Below are 17,065 nucleotides of genomic sequence, written 5' to 3'. Positions count from 1 at the left end.
TCCAAAGATCCCCTTTCAACATAAATATACTGAGAAATGATTTGACCTCATCAAATAATTTGAAACTTCAGACTCCTGAGATGAACAAATGAGCAAAGTTTCCTCTTAATTGGTTTACTTCATCATTATGTCGGGTTGGATCACAGAAACCCTCTTGGGAGCTGCCACCCGATGTGCCAAGACTACTTCTACCCCTGCCTTCCCTGCCAGCTTAGGGTCCCAGCACCCTGTCTTGCTGAGCCAGACACTCCCATCTGCTCCAATAAAGACCCAGGGTCTGAATTACTTGCCCCAAAGCTGCAGGTTTACCTGAAAGCAGCTAACAGAAGTGTTCTTGTCTTTAATATTCAGATGCCTAACTCCCAATGGGGTCTAAACCCAAATAAATCCATTTTACCCTGTATAAACCTTATTCAGGGTAAACTCATAAATTGTTTGTCCTCTATAACACTGATAAAGAGATATGCACAGCTGTTTGCTCCCCCAAGTATTAATACATACTCTGAGTTAATTAATAAGTAAAAAGTAATTTTATTAAATACAGACAGTAGGATTTAAGTGGTTCCAAGTAGTAACAGACAGAACAAAGTAAGTCACCAAGCAAAATAAAATAAAACACGCAAATCTATGTCTAATCAAACTGAATACAGATAATCTCACCCTCAGAGATGCTTCAGTAAGTTTTTTCCTCAGACTAGACACCATCCAGGCCTGGGCACAATTCTTTCCCCTGGTACAGCTCTTGTTCCAGCTCAGGTGGTAGCTAGGGGATTCCTCATGATGGCTCCTCTCTCCCCTTTGTTCTCTTCCACCCCTTTATATATCTTTTGCATAAGGCGAGAATCCTTTGTCCCTCTCTGGGTTCCCACCCCCTCCTTCTCAATGGAAAGACACCAGTTAAAGATGGATTCCAGTTCAGGTGACATGATCACATCACTGCAAGACTTCATTGCCCACGTGCCAGCACACACATATACAGGAAGACTTACAGGTAAAACACAGCCATCTGAAGACAATTATCCTGGTTAATGGGAGTCATCAAGATTCCAAGCCACCATTAATGGCCCACACTTTGCATAATTACAATAGGCCCTCAGAGTTATATTTCATATTTCTAGTTTCAGATACAAGGGTGGTACATTTATACAAATAGGATGATCACATTCAGTAGATCTTTGTAATGATACCTTACAAGAGACCTTTTGCATGAAGCATATTCCAGTTACATTATATTCACTCATTAGCATATTTTTATAAAACCATATAGACTGCAACGTCACAATCATGTCTGAGCAAACATCACAAAACACAGAACTGTGATCCTGAAATGTCAGATTGGGCTTGAGACATTTAGTGGTATGTGTCATGATCTTGAAGTCCTACACTTAGGAAAAGGAAATCAGCAGAAACTGGAGCCAGATATCTGGAAGCAGCGTTTTAGGCATACTTTGGTGAGGGGGCGGGCAATAGCAAACTAAATAAATACCAGCTGCCAGTAGAAAGAGCATTGGTAGTAGCCTCTCCAGAGTTAGGGCCCCCAATGGGCAAACATTTACTCACATGCTTAACTTCAATTAGATGACTCATGTGCTAAAGTTAAGTACATGCCTAAGTGTTTTCAGGATCAGGGCCTAAGGTTGCAGTCAGCTTTCATTATAAAGCTCTATTTTGGTTCCCCTATAACTTTGGCTTGGAAAATTGCCAGACTTACTCTGGAGGCAAAGAAGATTCTACAACCTTTGAGGAAAATCCACCAAGCTGAGTTACAGGTACTTAATATCTACCCTGAATGTTTGCCCTTTTTTTCCTGAAACTTGTTTCCCTTCAGCTAAAAAGCAGCAAACTTTCCAAACAGCTCATGCTCCTTGAAAGCTGAGACTCTAGCTATACTTGTAGAAAGCAGATTGCAATCAGGCAAAGTTAGCAATTTTTGTTGTGGTTAGTCTCTCCTTTTGTCTAGGTAAATGGGAAGGGTTTTGCCTTTAATGTAAAGATTGACACTAGGTAGATCTGTGAACATGTTAATCTCAATGGGATTGTTTCACTTTAGGAAGTGTTTAGGTGACAACTAACAAACAGGTTCCTTTAGTGTAGTTGATAAAGGGCCTGTGCTTCTGGAGGTAGAGGGTAAGGGTTTAAGGCTTTGCTGCTGTATGTAGTTTTATTATGACAAAGCAAGTCTCTTCAAATATAAGTTTCCAACTATACTTCTGTTATAAGGCTGGGCTTCAGTCTAAATCCCATCCCCCAAACCGCATTTAAAAAACCTCAGCCATTCATATTTTTATGTTTGTCTCATTCCCAGTGAGAATGTTTTCTGAGTATTTGGAGGGAGCTGAGTAAGAACATTGTGGCATTACAAGACAATGTGATCACTAAAAATGTCTTCGGTTGGAAATATTTGCAAAGTGTCAGTTTATTTGTGCCTATCTGCCAAGTTAATTACAGCACAAAAACTGACACATTGGTCAATTCTGACATTGGCTCAAGCAGGAGGCAGTTTTAAGAGAAGGAAGAATAAAATATCTATGAAACTGCTTTTTATTTGAAAACTGGACTGGATTATCTGTAGATGAAGTTGGAGACTAACCAAGGCAATAGAGCATATTTTCATTGCTGAACTGTGAACAAACCAGGGTTACTTCTCTAACGGGGAAACAAACTCTATTTGCATTTCTTCTCAATTGTTGCGATTTTTTATTATTATTATTACGTGGGCAGTGTAAGATCTGATGTCCTTTACTCTCAGTTTAATTTCTTTTAATGCCTGAGCCTTGTAAATGACAAATAGTTAACTACACTACCCAGCTCCAGTTCTGCTATGAACTTCACATGGGCAGCCCATTGTGCCTGTGTTGAGCTCATTGCAAGCTCTGGACCTTAATGACCTTGGTGTTTTTTTTTTTTTTTTTTTTTAAATAAAGTCACTTTCCTTTTGGAGTATATAAAGGGATAACATGCAGAGGTAGTAGTATCACTCTACATAGCCCTAGTGTGTATACACCTGGAATGATATGCCTGTTTAGGAAGCACATGAGAGAGGAAAAACACAAAGAATGGGAACAAATTTGATACAAGGATCAGTTTATAGGAATCCTGCATGAAGAGAGATTGAGGGAGCTAAATGTATAGAATTTAGAAATTACTTAGAAGGAATGTGATCATAGTCTATCAAATACCATCAAAGTAACTATTGATGAAGGAAGGGAATTATTTATGGCCTCCGTAGACAGATGGAGCAATGGCTTGAAGTGAAAGGTTTGTGCTAGAAAAAATACTCTTTACAGTAAGAGCAACTGAGAAGTGCTCTAGCCTACCAAGGGAGCAGGTTGAAGCATCTTGGTCGGCTGCAGAGCCTGACCTTTTGAAATGGAAGTTTGATCCGGGACTTCAATGGCAGCCGACCCTATGATTGTATGTAAGTGACTAGGCTCTGCAGCTGCAATGCCACAAGGTATTCGTGTCATGGCACAGCTTAAAAGCTGACATGCAACTCACTCTGCCAACATACAGCACTATAAATGTCAGGTGTGTTCTATATCCTAGTCCTGGGTTACAAAATCTGTGTTTAGAAGCATTGTAATGATAGGCTAGGGAAAACATCAGTGGGTTACTCAACAGCTGCATAAAATCTATGCAGCTTCTTCCAGCCCCAAGAAAACAATATTGTCTTCCCTAATTTGCTGCTATAAGCAGCCTTCTTATTCTCCACTCTCAGGTCATATTTGAGGTGACATTGTAGTAAATAAAACGTTTCAAACCATACCTGGGGAAAAATCCCTTTGATTACTTGTTGGAACCACTGTCTTTCGGCATAAGCAAAAATACAGTTCGGATACTGCTATTCCCAGCTAGGAAGACAAAAGTAAGCACGTGGGATAGAATTGCCAAGAATCATGTTTTGTGTTTCAAACTCAGAGCTAAATGGGATGCATCTAGCTCCACATCTGTGTATGGAGCCAGCTAACAGATGAACACTCTATGTTCTGCAAGTGTGATCTGTAAACTCAGAGCTATAGAAACTAGTGGGGATAGTTGGGTAGAAGTTGGGCAACCCTCAGAGCCAGCAGACAATAAAACTGTCACCTTCAGCACTATTTTTGTTTCCTAGCAAAAGGAAACATCTGGCCCCATGCGATAGAGCAGTAGCAAACATTGTTTTGGACACTTGAAGTGTCCCATTTGCAATCTAGGTTTTTATTGTAGAATCCTAACATCTAGAGAAAACATATTAACATAATTATTTCAAACACAAGGAGTTGTGCCTTTGAAAGCCCACTATCTTCCAGCCCAATCCCTAACCCTTAAAGAAAGGCTGCAATCCCTTCTATAGGAGCTGCTTCCTCTATGATTGCCTGGTTGGGACTAAATGCCCCAGTGTGAGTTGTTTCTTACAGGAACATTTCCCAGAATTAATTTCTAGTAGTTCTCTCTCCCAAATTTAAAAGGTCAAGCAGTAGTAGCCTTAAGGGTCCCATTTTGCATCTCCCTCTCTGGTAAGTATTCTGAGCCATCCCCACACCCAGGTTTTTCCTGTCTCTCATTCATATCCTCACACCCAAGTATACAAGGGAGCCAAAAAGGGGTTGAGGAAAGTCAGAAGAGAAAAGTTCTGTAACAACAGACTTCTGCAACTAATACGCGAGTTATTTTTTCTGTTGTTCCAAACTGCCTAAGCCTCTGACTTGTTTAGATTTATCTAGATTACTCCCCATTGAGAGTGACTAGTAAATGGTATACATACAACTTGAAGAGATGCAAAAAAAAAAGTTAGGACGCTGAAGTGTTTATTACCTTAGCAGTAAATGAAAGCTGTATGTTGAGCTACATTTCTCTTTATAATACTCCTTATAAATTAAACATGCACCTTAAATTAAGACTACTGAAACTGCAATGCTGCTCGAAAACATGCCTGTCTGCCTTTGGCCCCAAGGGGCCATTCCCACAGGTGGGGGTGACTGGGACATAAAATCACCCCTGCCACACCTTTTTCCTCTGTCATCTCTCTATGGCAGAGGAGTCTGATGGGAGGGAAGGTGACAAAGCTGTTACAATGGTACTGTACCTCTCATTCTCTTTATTCAAGGGGGATTCTGAAGTGTCCAAAGCACCAGGTTTACAGCTGCTTTACACTGCCTGTGTGGATTCAAGAATCAGGCCCCTGGGGTGGAATCCTGGTCCCACTGAAAGCAAATGCAAAATTTCAATTGAGTTCACTGAGCCAGGATTTCAACCCGAGTGTCTTATTACTGCACAGTTACTTAGTGCAGGTTAATCAGGGTTAGCTGTTATACCCCTCTTTGCTTCTTAGCACACTGAATCAATCTCTGTTTAAAGCGAATACATTAGTTGTCCATGATCATTTTTTCTCTTGCCAGTTCTTTCTGTGCTCCCTTTCCTTCTCTTTGAAAGGAGTTCAAATAATCTTGCAGCACATCCTTTATTCCCTTTAGAACTATGTAATGAAGTTATCTGCTCTCTTGCCCTAATGCTGTGTTGCGAGATACAGGTTCTCCAACTTTTCAGAATGAATCGAATGCTGCTTGTTGCTGACCATGCATCTGAAACATTTCCTTCTGGTCTTGAGAGTTATCCTTTTGCTAACTCTGTTAAACAACTCCTGGTGTTCCTCTGTTCCAGTAACTGAATACTAACCTTCTGCTTCATTGAGCAGCAGAGAGACAAAAATGCACAGAAGGAACCCCAAAGGATAAAAAGAGAGCAAGGCTCAAAGCCCTGCACAGAAAGTCAATTCAGATTTCAGCGCAAAGCTTCTAAAAGTTTTTAATTATTATGCAAACTCATCTTAATCCTTTCATGCCCAGAGCTAGTTTTTTCCTATCACAAGCTCCATTGCTAACGATGGGCTGGCAGAGAATAAGAAGTTCACATCTATCCAATATTACTATGGGTATGTCTACACTACGAAATTAGGTCAAATTTATAGAAGCCGGTTTTATAGATATCGGTTTTATACAGTCGACTGTGTGTGTCCCCACATTAAAATGCTCTAAGTGCATGAAGCTGGCGGACTGCGTCCACAGTACCGAGGCTAGCGTCGACTTCCGGAGTGTTGCACTGTGGGTAGCTATCCCACAGTTCCCGCAGTCTCTGCTGCCCATTGGAATTCTGTGTTGAGATCCCAATGCCTGATGATGCAAAACAGGGTCGCAGGGGGTTCTGGGTACATGCTGTCAGGCCCCTCCCCCTCCGTCAGAGCAATGGCAGACAATCGATTCGCGCCTTTTTACCTGGGTTATCTGTGCAGACAACATACCACGGCAAGCATGGAGCCCGCTCAGCTCAGCTCAGCTCACCGTCACCATATGTCCTCTGGGTGCCGGCAGACATGGTACTGCATTGCTACACAGCAGTAGCTAATTGCCTTTTGGCAGTAGACGGTGCAGTATGACTGGTAGCCTTCATCGGCTATCTGGTGCTGGCAGACGTGGGGCTGCATTGCTACACAGCAGCAGCCCCTTGCCTTTTGGCAGTAGATGGTGTATTAAGATTGATATCCGTCATCATCGTATTCCAGCTCAATCAGAGGCACCTGGGCAGACATGCTTTGTCTCCTGGAGACTCAGTCCTGCCGGCAGTCCAATTGAACCGTCTTGACGATGATGGCTAGCAGTCGTAGTACAGTATCTTCTATCAAGCACCCAGAAGATGCCGAGGGCTATCAGTCATGCTGCACCATCTGCTGCCAGCTTAAGATCTAAAAAATAGATGTATTCATTTGCTTCCCCCTCCCTCCGTGAAATCAATGGCCTGCTAAACCCTGGGTTTTGAGTTCAATCTTTGGGGGGGGCCATTCTGTGTGACAGTTGTTTGTGTTTCTCCCTGATGCACAGCCACCTTTGTTGATTTTAATTCCCTGTACCTGTACGCCATGTCGTCAGTCGCCCCTCCCTCCCTCCGTCAGTTTCGCGCCTTTTTCAGACCAGACGCCATAGCACTGGGATCATGGAGCCCGCTCAGATCACCACGGCAATTATGAGCACTATGAACACCATGCACGTTGTCCTGGAGTATATGCAGAGCCAGGACATGCCAAAGCAAAACTTGGACCAGCCGATGAGGCGATTGCAGCGCGGCGACGAGAGTGATGAGGAAATTGACATGGACATAGACCTCTCACAAGGTACGGGCCCCAGCAATATGGAAATCATGGGGTTACTGGGGCAGGTTCATGCCGTGGAACGCCGATTCTGGGCCCGGGAAACAAGCACAGACTGGTGGGACTGCATCGTGTTGCAGGTCTGGGACGATTACCAGTGGCTGCAAAACTTTCGCATGCGTAAGGGCACTTTTATGGAACTTTGTGACTTGCTTTCCCCTGCCCTGAAGCGCCAGAATACCAGGATGAGAGCAGCCCTCACAGTTGAGAAGCGAGTGGCGATAGCCCTGTGGAAGCTTGCAACGCCAGACAGCTACCGGTCAGTCCAGAATCAATTTGGAGTGGGCAAATCTACTGTGGGGGCTGTTGTGATCCAAGTTGCTAGGGCAATAAAGACCTGCTGATATCAAGGGTAGTGACTCCGGGAAACGTGCAGGTCATAGTGGATGGCTTTGCTGCAATGGGATTCCCAAACTGTGGTGGGGCGATAGACGGAACCCATATCCCTATCTTGGCACCGGAGCACCAAGCCACCGAGTACATAAACCGCAAGGGGTACTTTTCAATGCTGCTGCAAGCCCTGGTGGATCACAAGGGATGTTTCACCAACATCAATGTGGGATGGCCGGGAAAGGTACATGATGCTCGCGTCTTCAGGTCTGGTCTGTTTCGAAAGCTGGAGGAAGGGACTTTCTTCCCGGACCAGAAAATAACCGTTGGGGATGTTGAAATGCCTATCGTGATCCTTGGGGACCCAGCCTACCCCTTAATGCCATGGCTCATGAAGCCGTACACAGGCAGCCTGGACAGTAGTCAGGACCTGTTCAACTACAGGCTGAGCAAGTGCCGAATGGTGGTGGAATGTGCATTTGGATGTTTAAAAGCACGCTGGCGCAGCTTACTGACTCACTCAGACCTCAGCGAAAAGAATATCCCCATTGTTATTGCTGCTTGCTGTGCGCTCCACAATATCTGTGAGAGTAAGGGGGAGACATTTATGGCAGGATGGGAAGTTGAGGCAAATCGCCTGGCCGCTGATTGCGTGCAGCCAGACACCAGGGCGGTTAGAGTACAGCAGGGCACGGTGCGCATCAGAGAAGTTTTGAAAACTAGTTTTGTGACTGGCTGGCTGCGGTGTGAAACTTCTGTTTGTTTCTCCTTAATGAACCCTCTGCCCCATCCCCACCCGGTTCACTCTATTTCCCTGTAAACCAACCACCCCACCATCCCCTCCCCCCTTCGAGCACCACTTGCAGAGGCAATAAAGTCATTGTTACTTCACATTCATGCATTCTTTATTAATTCATCGCACAACTAGGGGGATAATTGCCAAGGTAGCCCGAGAGGGGTGGGCGAGGAGGGAAGGAAAAGGACACACTGCAGTTTAAAACTTTAACACTTATTGAAGGCCAGCCTTCCGATGCTCGGGCAATCATCTGGGGTGGAGTGACTGGGTGGCCGGAGGCCCCCCCACCGTGTTCTTGGGCGTCTGGGTGAGGAGGCTATGGAACTTGGGGAGGAGGGCTGTTGGTTACACAGGGGCTGTAGCGGCGGTCTCTGCTCCTGCTGCCTTTCCTGCAGCTCAACCATATCCTGGAGCATATCAGTTTGATGCTCCAGCAGCCGGAGCATCGACTCTTGCCTTCTGTCTGCAAGCTGATGCCACCTATCATCTTCAGCCTGCCACTTGCTCTGTTCATCCCGCGATTCAGCCCGCCACCTCTCCTCTTGTTCATATTGTGCTTTTCTGTAGTCTGACATTGACTGCCTCCACGCATTCTGCTGTGCTCTTTCAGCATGGGAGGACATCTGGAGCTCCGTGAACATATCATCCCGAGTCCGCCGTTTTCTCCTTCTAATCTTTGCTAGCCTCTGCGAAGGAGAAACATTTGCAGCTGGAGGAGGACAAGGGAGAGGTGGTTAAAAAAAGACACATTTTAGAGAACAATGGGTACGCTCTTTCACATTAAATTTTGCTGTTCACATTACACAGCACATGTACTTTCATTACAAAGTCGCATTTTTCCTCTTATATTGAGGGCCTGCCCGTTTGGTGTGAGAGATCACTCACACGGTGCCAGGCAACAGAATTCGGCTTGCAGGCAGCCATGGTAAGCAGGCAGCCATGGTAAGTCTTTTGGCTTTTTTAACTGTCATAACATGTGGGAATGGTTTCAAACAGTAGCGCCCTCATTTCCCATACCAAGGACCCATTGGGTTGGCCATTTAAAATGGGTTTGCAATGTAAAAGGAGGGGCTGGGGTTTCCGGGTTAACATGCAGCACAAACCCAACTACCCCCCCCTCCCGACACACACACACACAATTCTCTGGGATGATCCCTTCACCCCTCCCCCCCACCGCATGGCTAACAGCGGGGAACATTTCTGTTCAGCCGAGCAGGAACGGGCACCTCTGAATGTCCCCTTAATAAAATCACCCCATTTCAACCAGGTGACCGTGAATGATATCACTCTCCTGAGGATAACAAAGAGAGATAAGGAATGGATATTGTCTGTATGCCAGCAAACACCGGGACCATACGCTGCCATGCTTTGTTATGCAATGATTCCAGACTATGTGCTACTGGCCCTCCCCAGAAACCTTTAGCAAAGGCTTTGGGAGTATATGAAGGAGCGCTTTCTGGAGATGTCCCTGGAGGATTTCCGCTCCATCTCCATACACGTTAACAGACTTTTCCAGTAGCTGTACTGGCCGCGATTGCCAGGGCAAATTAATCATTAAACACACTTGCTTTTAAACCATGTGTACTATTTACAAAGGTACACTCACCAGAGGTCCGTTGTGTGCCCTCAGGGTCTGGGAGCACGCCTTGGGTGAGTTCGGGGGTTACTGGTTCCAGGTCCAGGGTAATAAACATATCCTGGCAGTTGGGGAAACCAGTTTCTCCGCTTCCTTGCTGTGAGCTATCTTCATTGTCTTCATCATCATCTTCCGCGTACCCCGAACCCGCTTCCCTGTTGCATGTTTCTCCATTGACTGAGTCAAAGCACACGGTTGGGGTAGTGGTGGCTGCATCCCCTAGAATGGCATGCAGCTCCGCGTAGAAGTGGCATGTTTGCGGCTCTGCCCCAGATCTTCCGTTTGCCTCTCTGGCTTTGTGGTAGGCTTGCCTTAGCTCCTTAATTTTCACGCGGCACTGCTGTGCATCCCTGTTATGGCCTCTGTCCTTCATGACCTTTGAGACCTTTTCTAATATTTTTGCCATTTCATTTACTGCTACAGAGTTCAGCTAGCACTGATTCATCGCCCCATATGGCGAGCAGATCCCATACCTCCCGTCCATGCTGGAGCTCTTTTGCGATCCTGGGACTCCATCATGGTTACCTGTGCTGATGAGCTCTGCGTGGTCACCTGTGCTGTCCACGCTGGGCAAACAGGAAATGAAATTCAAACATTTGCAGGGCTTTTCCTGTCTACCTGGTCAGTGCACCTGAGTTGAGAGCACTGTCCAAAGCGGTCACAATGAAGCACCGTGGGATAGCTCCCGGAGGCCAATAACGTCGAATTCCGTCCACACTACCCCAAATCTGACCGGCAAAGGCCGATTTTTAGCGCTAATCCCCTCGTCGGAGGTGGAGTAAAGAAACCGGTTTAAAGGGCCCTTTAAGTCGAAGAAAGGGCTTCGTCATGTGGACATGTCCAGGCTTAATTCGTTTTAACACTGCTAAAGTCAACCTAAACTCGTAGTGTAGACCGGCCTATGCTAATGTTATCTTTACTTGAGTCTTTACTAGCCCACACTGTTTACTTATGTTTCATTTTTTTTAAATTAACCAATTAATACATATCTAAAGTGCTATTTCAGTTGGGCTGATTTAAAATATGGCAATAACTTCTAATGTCAACAGTCTAAGTGTAGTGTAAATTTAAATTCAAGAGGGAACATAGCAAATAGAATTGTAAATCAGAATACATCACTATCCAAATTTTCTGTTGTTAAGATGAGACATACTTTGACTAGCATATTTTCCAGGGCTTTAAAGGCAATGCTACTCAGATCCATATGGTGCACACAAAATGCTTTTAAATTTCCAATCTCCCCCATGTTTATGCATTAATGTGTCTGCTTTCCTTGCACCCTCCTACTGTATTTGGATGCATTTTCAGTATTTTATCTATTGCTGTTGCCATGGTGGGCATTAAACTGACACAAGAGGAACAAGATGACGTTCCATATCCTCAGTGTAACATAGCTGGAGCTTGACTGAGCAAAATCTCAATGCATTATACTTTTTGTTTAAATACAGTTAATAATCTGTTTGGGGTGGCTCCCTGTATTATCTTCTAAACTCAGTCTTTCTTCTAACTAAGACTTCACTATCATAACATTATACTAGTTTGGTGTAAAGAATGCTAGTTCTTTGAACAGATGTCTGTGCCCAGGGTGCTCCCTTGAATTATTAGCTGTCTCTTGTGCTGATGAAAATACAGCATTGACTATTATGTAGACAGGAAAAAAGTACATGAAATAAGAGGAAAATCCTACATGGGTCTGATTTAAGTATCAGAAGGTGTTAAGTAAGTCTCTGGATGTTCTACAGAGCAACAGATAAAAGGGCACAGTCATAGTGTGCTTGTCCAGTGAGCTGTAATTTAAAAAAGTACAAAGAGGTTTCAGTGTAGTAAAATGAACTCTGCAGTGCTGCTATATAGCGGTACATAAAACATGCTGGGTCTTTGGCACTCTTTAAAAAGTTTTCTATATGATAAAACAAAAGCACCTTAAAAATACTTGTCCATCAGGTGACTTACTGTATATCTCACTAATTTTTATAACTGAAATATGTGAAAACAGGCCCCAGTTTCAATTTGGCTAAAACCTTCACAGCCTGTAGGGAACAAATTCCTTTTAAATTGTTCATACAATTCTTATCAAGCAGCTGGGTCTTTTTAAAGGAAAAAGAAATGAGGAAATCTAATCTCTCTCACCATGAAAAATACTGCCATGCCTTTTTGATCCCAAAGGAAGATCAAGACATCATATGAAGCTTTTCTTCTGAATTGTCATTTTCCAAATCTTATTTCTTAATAACTTATTGCACATTTCAGCTGACCCTATGGCTCTCTTCTAAATGTACTGTTCAACAAGCTAAGAGTTAAGCACAGAGCAGGAAATGGGGAGGCAGCACATACGTTAAAACCCCTACTGGGTAGGAAGCCATGTGGCTAGGGCATTCACCTGAGAGGTGGTCAATCCCTGTTCAAATCCCTTTTCTTCCTTAAGACTAATGGGGACTTGAACCAGAGATCTCCCACATTCTGAGTGTGAGTACCCTAATCCACTAGGCTAAAGGTTATAAGGGAGGGTCTTCTGCACTGGCTGCTTTGTGTGAACTCTCCTGAGGGGCCTGATCCAATAGGTGTGCTCAGAGGCCGCCAACCAGATTAGGCTTCCCACACGTGACTTAGGTGGCCAAACACCTACCTTCCCTAGTTTGTGAATCGCTCTGGGGCTTACGCTGTAGAGAAGCACCCAGGCGTTTAGAGTAAGGCAACAGTGCACAAGCCCATAGGCAGGGGTGGACTGGGGGTGGGGCCTAGGGCAGAGCCGGGGGTCGAGTACCCCCCGGCACATAGGAAAGTCGGCGCCTGTGGCACTAAGTGAATTTAGGGACCTATGTGGGTAGGCGGCTGCCAAGCAGGAGTTCTGCAGATCACAGTGGTACCTACAAGCAGGACTCTGGCACTTAAGGATTTTTGAGGATCGCACCCAAAGTAAATTTACTTTTACTTTTGTTCCATTAGATCAGGGGTGGGCAAACTTTTTGGGCCAAGGGCCACATCTGGGTGGGGAAATTGTATGCAGGGCAGGGGATTGGGGTGCAGGAGGGGTGCGGAGTGGAGGAAGGGGCTCAGGGGAGGAATGCAGATTGCAGGAGGGGGCTCAGGGTAGGGGGTTGGGGTGCACAGGGATGCAGGGTGCAGCAGGGGGCTTAGGGCAGGGGTTGGAGTGCAGGAGGAGTGCGGGGTGTACAAGGGGGCTCAGGGCAGGGAGTTGGGGTGCACGGTGCAGGCAGGGGCTTAGGGCAGGGAGTTGTGGGGCGGGGTGCAGGAAAGGTTCGGGCTCTGGGGTGGCAGCGGCACGTGCCAGGGCAGGCTCCCTGCATGCCTGCCCTGTCCCCGGCCCCACGCCGCTCCAGGAAGTGCTGCGGCCCCTGAGGTAGAGCTCAGTGTGTGCTGCCCTTGGCGCACCTCCAGGTACCTCCCCTGAAGCTCCCATTGGCCGTGGTTCCCTGTTCCCGACCATTGGGAGCTGTGGGGGGCGGTGCCTGGAGGCAAGGGTCCGGAGGCCGCAGGGACGTTGGGCCAGCCGCTGCTTAGAGCGGCGCGGGGCCCGAGGCTCCACAGGGGGCAATCCCGCGGGCCGGATCCAAAGCTCTGAGGGGGCCGTAGTTTGCCCACCCCCGCATTAGATGATGCATTTGTTTGAGATCCCTCCAGTTGGTCACAAATAGGGTGACCAGACATCCTGATAAAATCGTGACTGTCCCAATTTTTAGGCGTTTGTCCTGCGTCCCGACCGATGTTTGGTTGGGATGCAATTTGTCCCGATATTTCGCACTCCTGTTTTTGTTTTGTTTTGACTCTTGCTCTGCCGCAGGATCCCTTCCCTCCCCCACCATGTGTCCCGATATTTTCTTTATCCCCTCTGGTCACCCTAGTCACAAAGTACATCAGATCCACACACATCAACTATCACATAATGGATTTCTTCCATGTCCAGAGTAATACTAGAGTTTCAGCATCTTAAATTTGACAGTGTCTGGTATCAGGTGTAGCATGGCTCTTACTTTTCACTGTGAGAAGAAATGTTTTTCAAGGTGAAGCCAATCAATCTTCTGACACACGAGGGAATATTTGGTTTCTCTTTTTTTTTTTTTTTTTTTTTTAAGAAAAAAATTACTAACAATACTGAAAAAATATAGTGAATCCAATAGCCTGTTCTGATCACATCATTACAAATGCAGAGGAATCTTCTGGTGCTATAATAATAAAGTGCACAGGGGAGTAATATGGTGGAATGAGCAGCCAAACCGCTTGTTGCTCAGTTAACTTTAAACCTACCACCACCCAACTTCTCTAGGGTGATGAGAGCTTGAGTGGTCTTCAAGTGTGTGAAACTTTCAGCTCAGGCAAGCTAAATCGCTGTTTGTTTTTGTTTAAACCATTTTCCTTCCATGGTTAAGCAGTATAACAGGCAGTGCTCAAATTGGGAGAGGGATGAATAAGGAGGATATACTCCAGGCCCTTTTCTTAGCTTCTTTCTAAGAAAATGGTTTAACATTTCTTCTAGTGGGAAGAAGATTCAGTTTTTCTTCATGGAAAAATCATTAGGTTAGACTAGGTGTGTGCACTGTTTTCAAGAAGCAATATATTAAACTTTTAAGTTTAGATTATACTCATGATAAAGGTAACTTGTGATATTTTCTATTTGGATTTGTCCTTTCGCTCAAAATCCAGATAATATTTTCCCTTTTTATTACTTTGTTCCTTCCAATTTTAATTCATTGGATTTTACACCAAAAAAGTGGTTTGAGCTTAAATTAGGATTTAAACTATTTTTAAAAATGGTGCATTCATTATGCTCTTTCCTTCATGTCACTGTTGATCACCCTATAAAAACTTTGGGGAGGTGGTGGTTAAGAATCAAGTAAACGTTGCATAGTAAAAAGTAAAATGGTAACTAGCAATGTGTACTGTTTTGAAATCTGCTTGGATCTGGTTCTTAATTCTCTTTTAACTGAGAAACCAAAGACAATTTTTTTAAAAAGTTATTTTGTTAGAGAGAGAGAGGTCACTTCAGCATGGAGGATCAAACAGCTAGCCTCCTCCAGCTCTGAAAGAGTTAGATTTCACTCTCAAGTTGTGGCATCATCATTAACTCTGAAAAATGTCACACTCCATTTGTACAAAGAAAATTTCATGAGCAGTCATTGTGAGGACGAAGTTGAAACAGGCTGGATCCTAAAATCTAACCGTTTATTTCAAACGGTATCAAGGTCATTCATCTTGTTCCTTAGGAGGCAAATTCACAATGGTAGGGACCTCAAACCACAAACAGATCTATTTTATTGCACCTTGCTTGATTCAGGATCAGAGTGGGTTGATAAGAAAATGTCACCTTTATTGAGTATAGCCCAATTATGATGATTTTGCTATTTAGTCATTGTTAGCCTGGGAACATCCAAAATCAGCATTTCTCAAACTGTGAGGCTTGAATCTTGTTCAGTTGCTCAGACAAGCCACTGGAAAACGGGGGATAGGATTAGGCCAGAGAAAAGGACTTCTTCCCCCTCCCATTATGACTTGACAAAACTATAGCTCCTAGTATTCAATACTGATCATGTACAACCTAGCAGAAGATCTTTGCTTTGCTGAACCCAAGAAAGACTAAAGTGTCCTCATGTTTAAAACTGGTCCAACACAAAGCATCATTGGTAGTCCCTGGAGAAGATCTCCCACTCCCACCCAATTGGGCCAATGTAGTTTTTTCCAACAGATAAATGATGGGATTGGTGGATACAGAATCTACCTCCTGCTGCTTATGAATTGGATGAAAACAAGAATTTGTTTCCATTTATATTGTCAGTTTTTCCAGGTACACATACAGTACCAATCCAAAATCAGCCACACATGAAGCACGTACAGCACTTGATTAAATCTCTGTGTCCCCAACCAACATGAAATAAGATGTTTTTCACTATTCTCATAAAAAACTCAAAGCCTTTGCAGCTTAATTCAAGCAAAAGAAAGGCTGTGAATTTTGGGTGTTGGGAGGTGGGGGCAGAAGTGCAAGAATAACAAAACCTTCATTTTGAAGCAATTCAGTTTTAATTACAAAAGGATTCAAATTTCACAATATTTTAGAAGTCAAAATAAGGGAGAAGCAAGTTTATCAGCCAAGTCAAACCCATATCTTGACTGCTTTTTAGCACAACGAGACCGGGCAATTTTGTATGTTAATTAAAGCAACTGCAGTAGGCAATAGCCACATTTTAACTAACAAAGGGGAAACGATTACCGAATATTACTCTGTAGTCTGGTGTACAGGCAAGAAGAAGCAAAAGGGTCATCTGAGAAGTGCTAAAATGTAAAACCTCCAACAAGAACCATTCCTTTCTAGGGGCTTAAAACAGAAGCCAGATTTGTGGGGGGGAGGTGCGTTAATTAATTCCTGACCCATATTCATTATCCCAAGTAACGTTTGTCTAGTATTCCATAGATTTTTGTCAGTTGTTTTCTAGATGGCTCTCTACCAGCCTAGCCAAAATGATATACTCTGCATTTTCTACTTCAGGCAAACTGTTCACAAGATGATGTTCGTTTAGATGTTTACAGTGAAGCAAAACCATCAATTTCATTCTTCTCACTCAAGCTGATTGCTTCAAAATGAAGGTTTTGTTATTCCTGCACTGCTGCTGCCCTCACCTCCCAATGCCCAAAATTCACAGCCTTTCTTTTGCTTCAGTGAAGCTGCAAAGGCTTTGTGGTCCTGGTGTAAAACATACATCACTTGCTCATTAAAACTAAGCTTTTGAGGACATGGCTCATTTACTGACCTCTACTAACGGCCTGGGTTTGCGCTCTACTGCAAACCTGAAGTGGCAGAGTTCACAGTAACTGGTATTCGAAGAGGACAGCCAATGCTCCAGGCAGCTGCGATGAATAGTCCCCAGGGTTCCTGTACATTCACATGGAGAGAGCAGGTCTTCCTGACTGCTGCCTTCGTGGCAGATCCTGCACATTGGCCTGTCATTGAAAGGGCTGCCAAACAAGAAAGGGAAGTTGCTGGTCAGTATATTAGGTTGTAAATATACTGCTTTATTTACAGTAAATATATTAATTTCTCTCTCTTAGCCCATGTTCCAACATAACAAGAAGGGATGTTCACAGCGTGTATTTATTTATACATTAGCGTACA

At 44.3% G+C, this 17,065-nt stretch overlaps 2 protein-coding genes across 2 annotated transcripts in view; both read right to left on the bottom strand.

Moving 5' to 3' along the window:
* MARCHF3 (membrane associated ring-CH-type finger 3) overlaps window positions 1–17,065 on the bottom strand; it is a 119,133-nt gene that overhangs the window by 12,901 nt on the left and 89,167 nt on the right. The window contains exon 3 of the mRNA XM_054033046.1: window positions 16,704–16,908. Coding sequence (XP_053889021.1) covers window positions 16,704–16,908 — 205 coding nt within the window. The remainder of the gene's footprint in view (window positions 1–16,703; window positions 16,909–17,065) is intronic.
* Window positions 8,423–10,526, bottom strand: LOC128839775 (mediator of RNA polymerase II transcription subunit 15-like). Its single transcript, XM_054033044.1, has 2 exons — window positions 9,913–10,526; window positions 8,423–9,015 (listed from the first exon to the last, which is right to left on the bottom strand). Exons 1-2 carry the CDS (start codon window positions 10,346–10,348, stop codon window positions 8,513–8,515), a joined length of 939 nt encoding a protein of 312 aa, XP_053889019.1. The 5' UTR covers window positions 10,349–10,526; the 3' UTR covers window positions 8,423–8,512.

Source organism: Malaclemys terrapin, chromosome 6, assembly GCF_027887155.1.
Source record: "Malaclemys terrapin pileata isolate rMalTer1 chromosome 6, rMalTer1.hap1, whole genome shotgun sequence".
NCBI lineage: Eukaryota > Metazoa > Chordata > Testudines > Emydidae > Malaclemys > Malaclemys terrapin.
The sequence above is the reverse complement of the archived record's forward strand: the minus strand, read 5'-3'. Positions and strand labels throughout refer to the sequence as shown.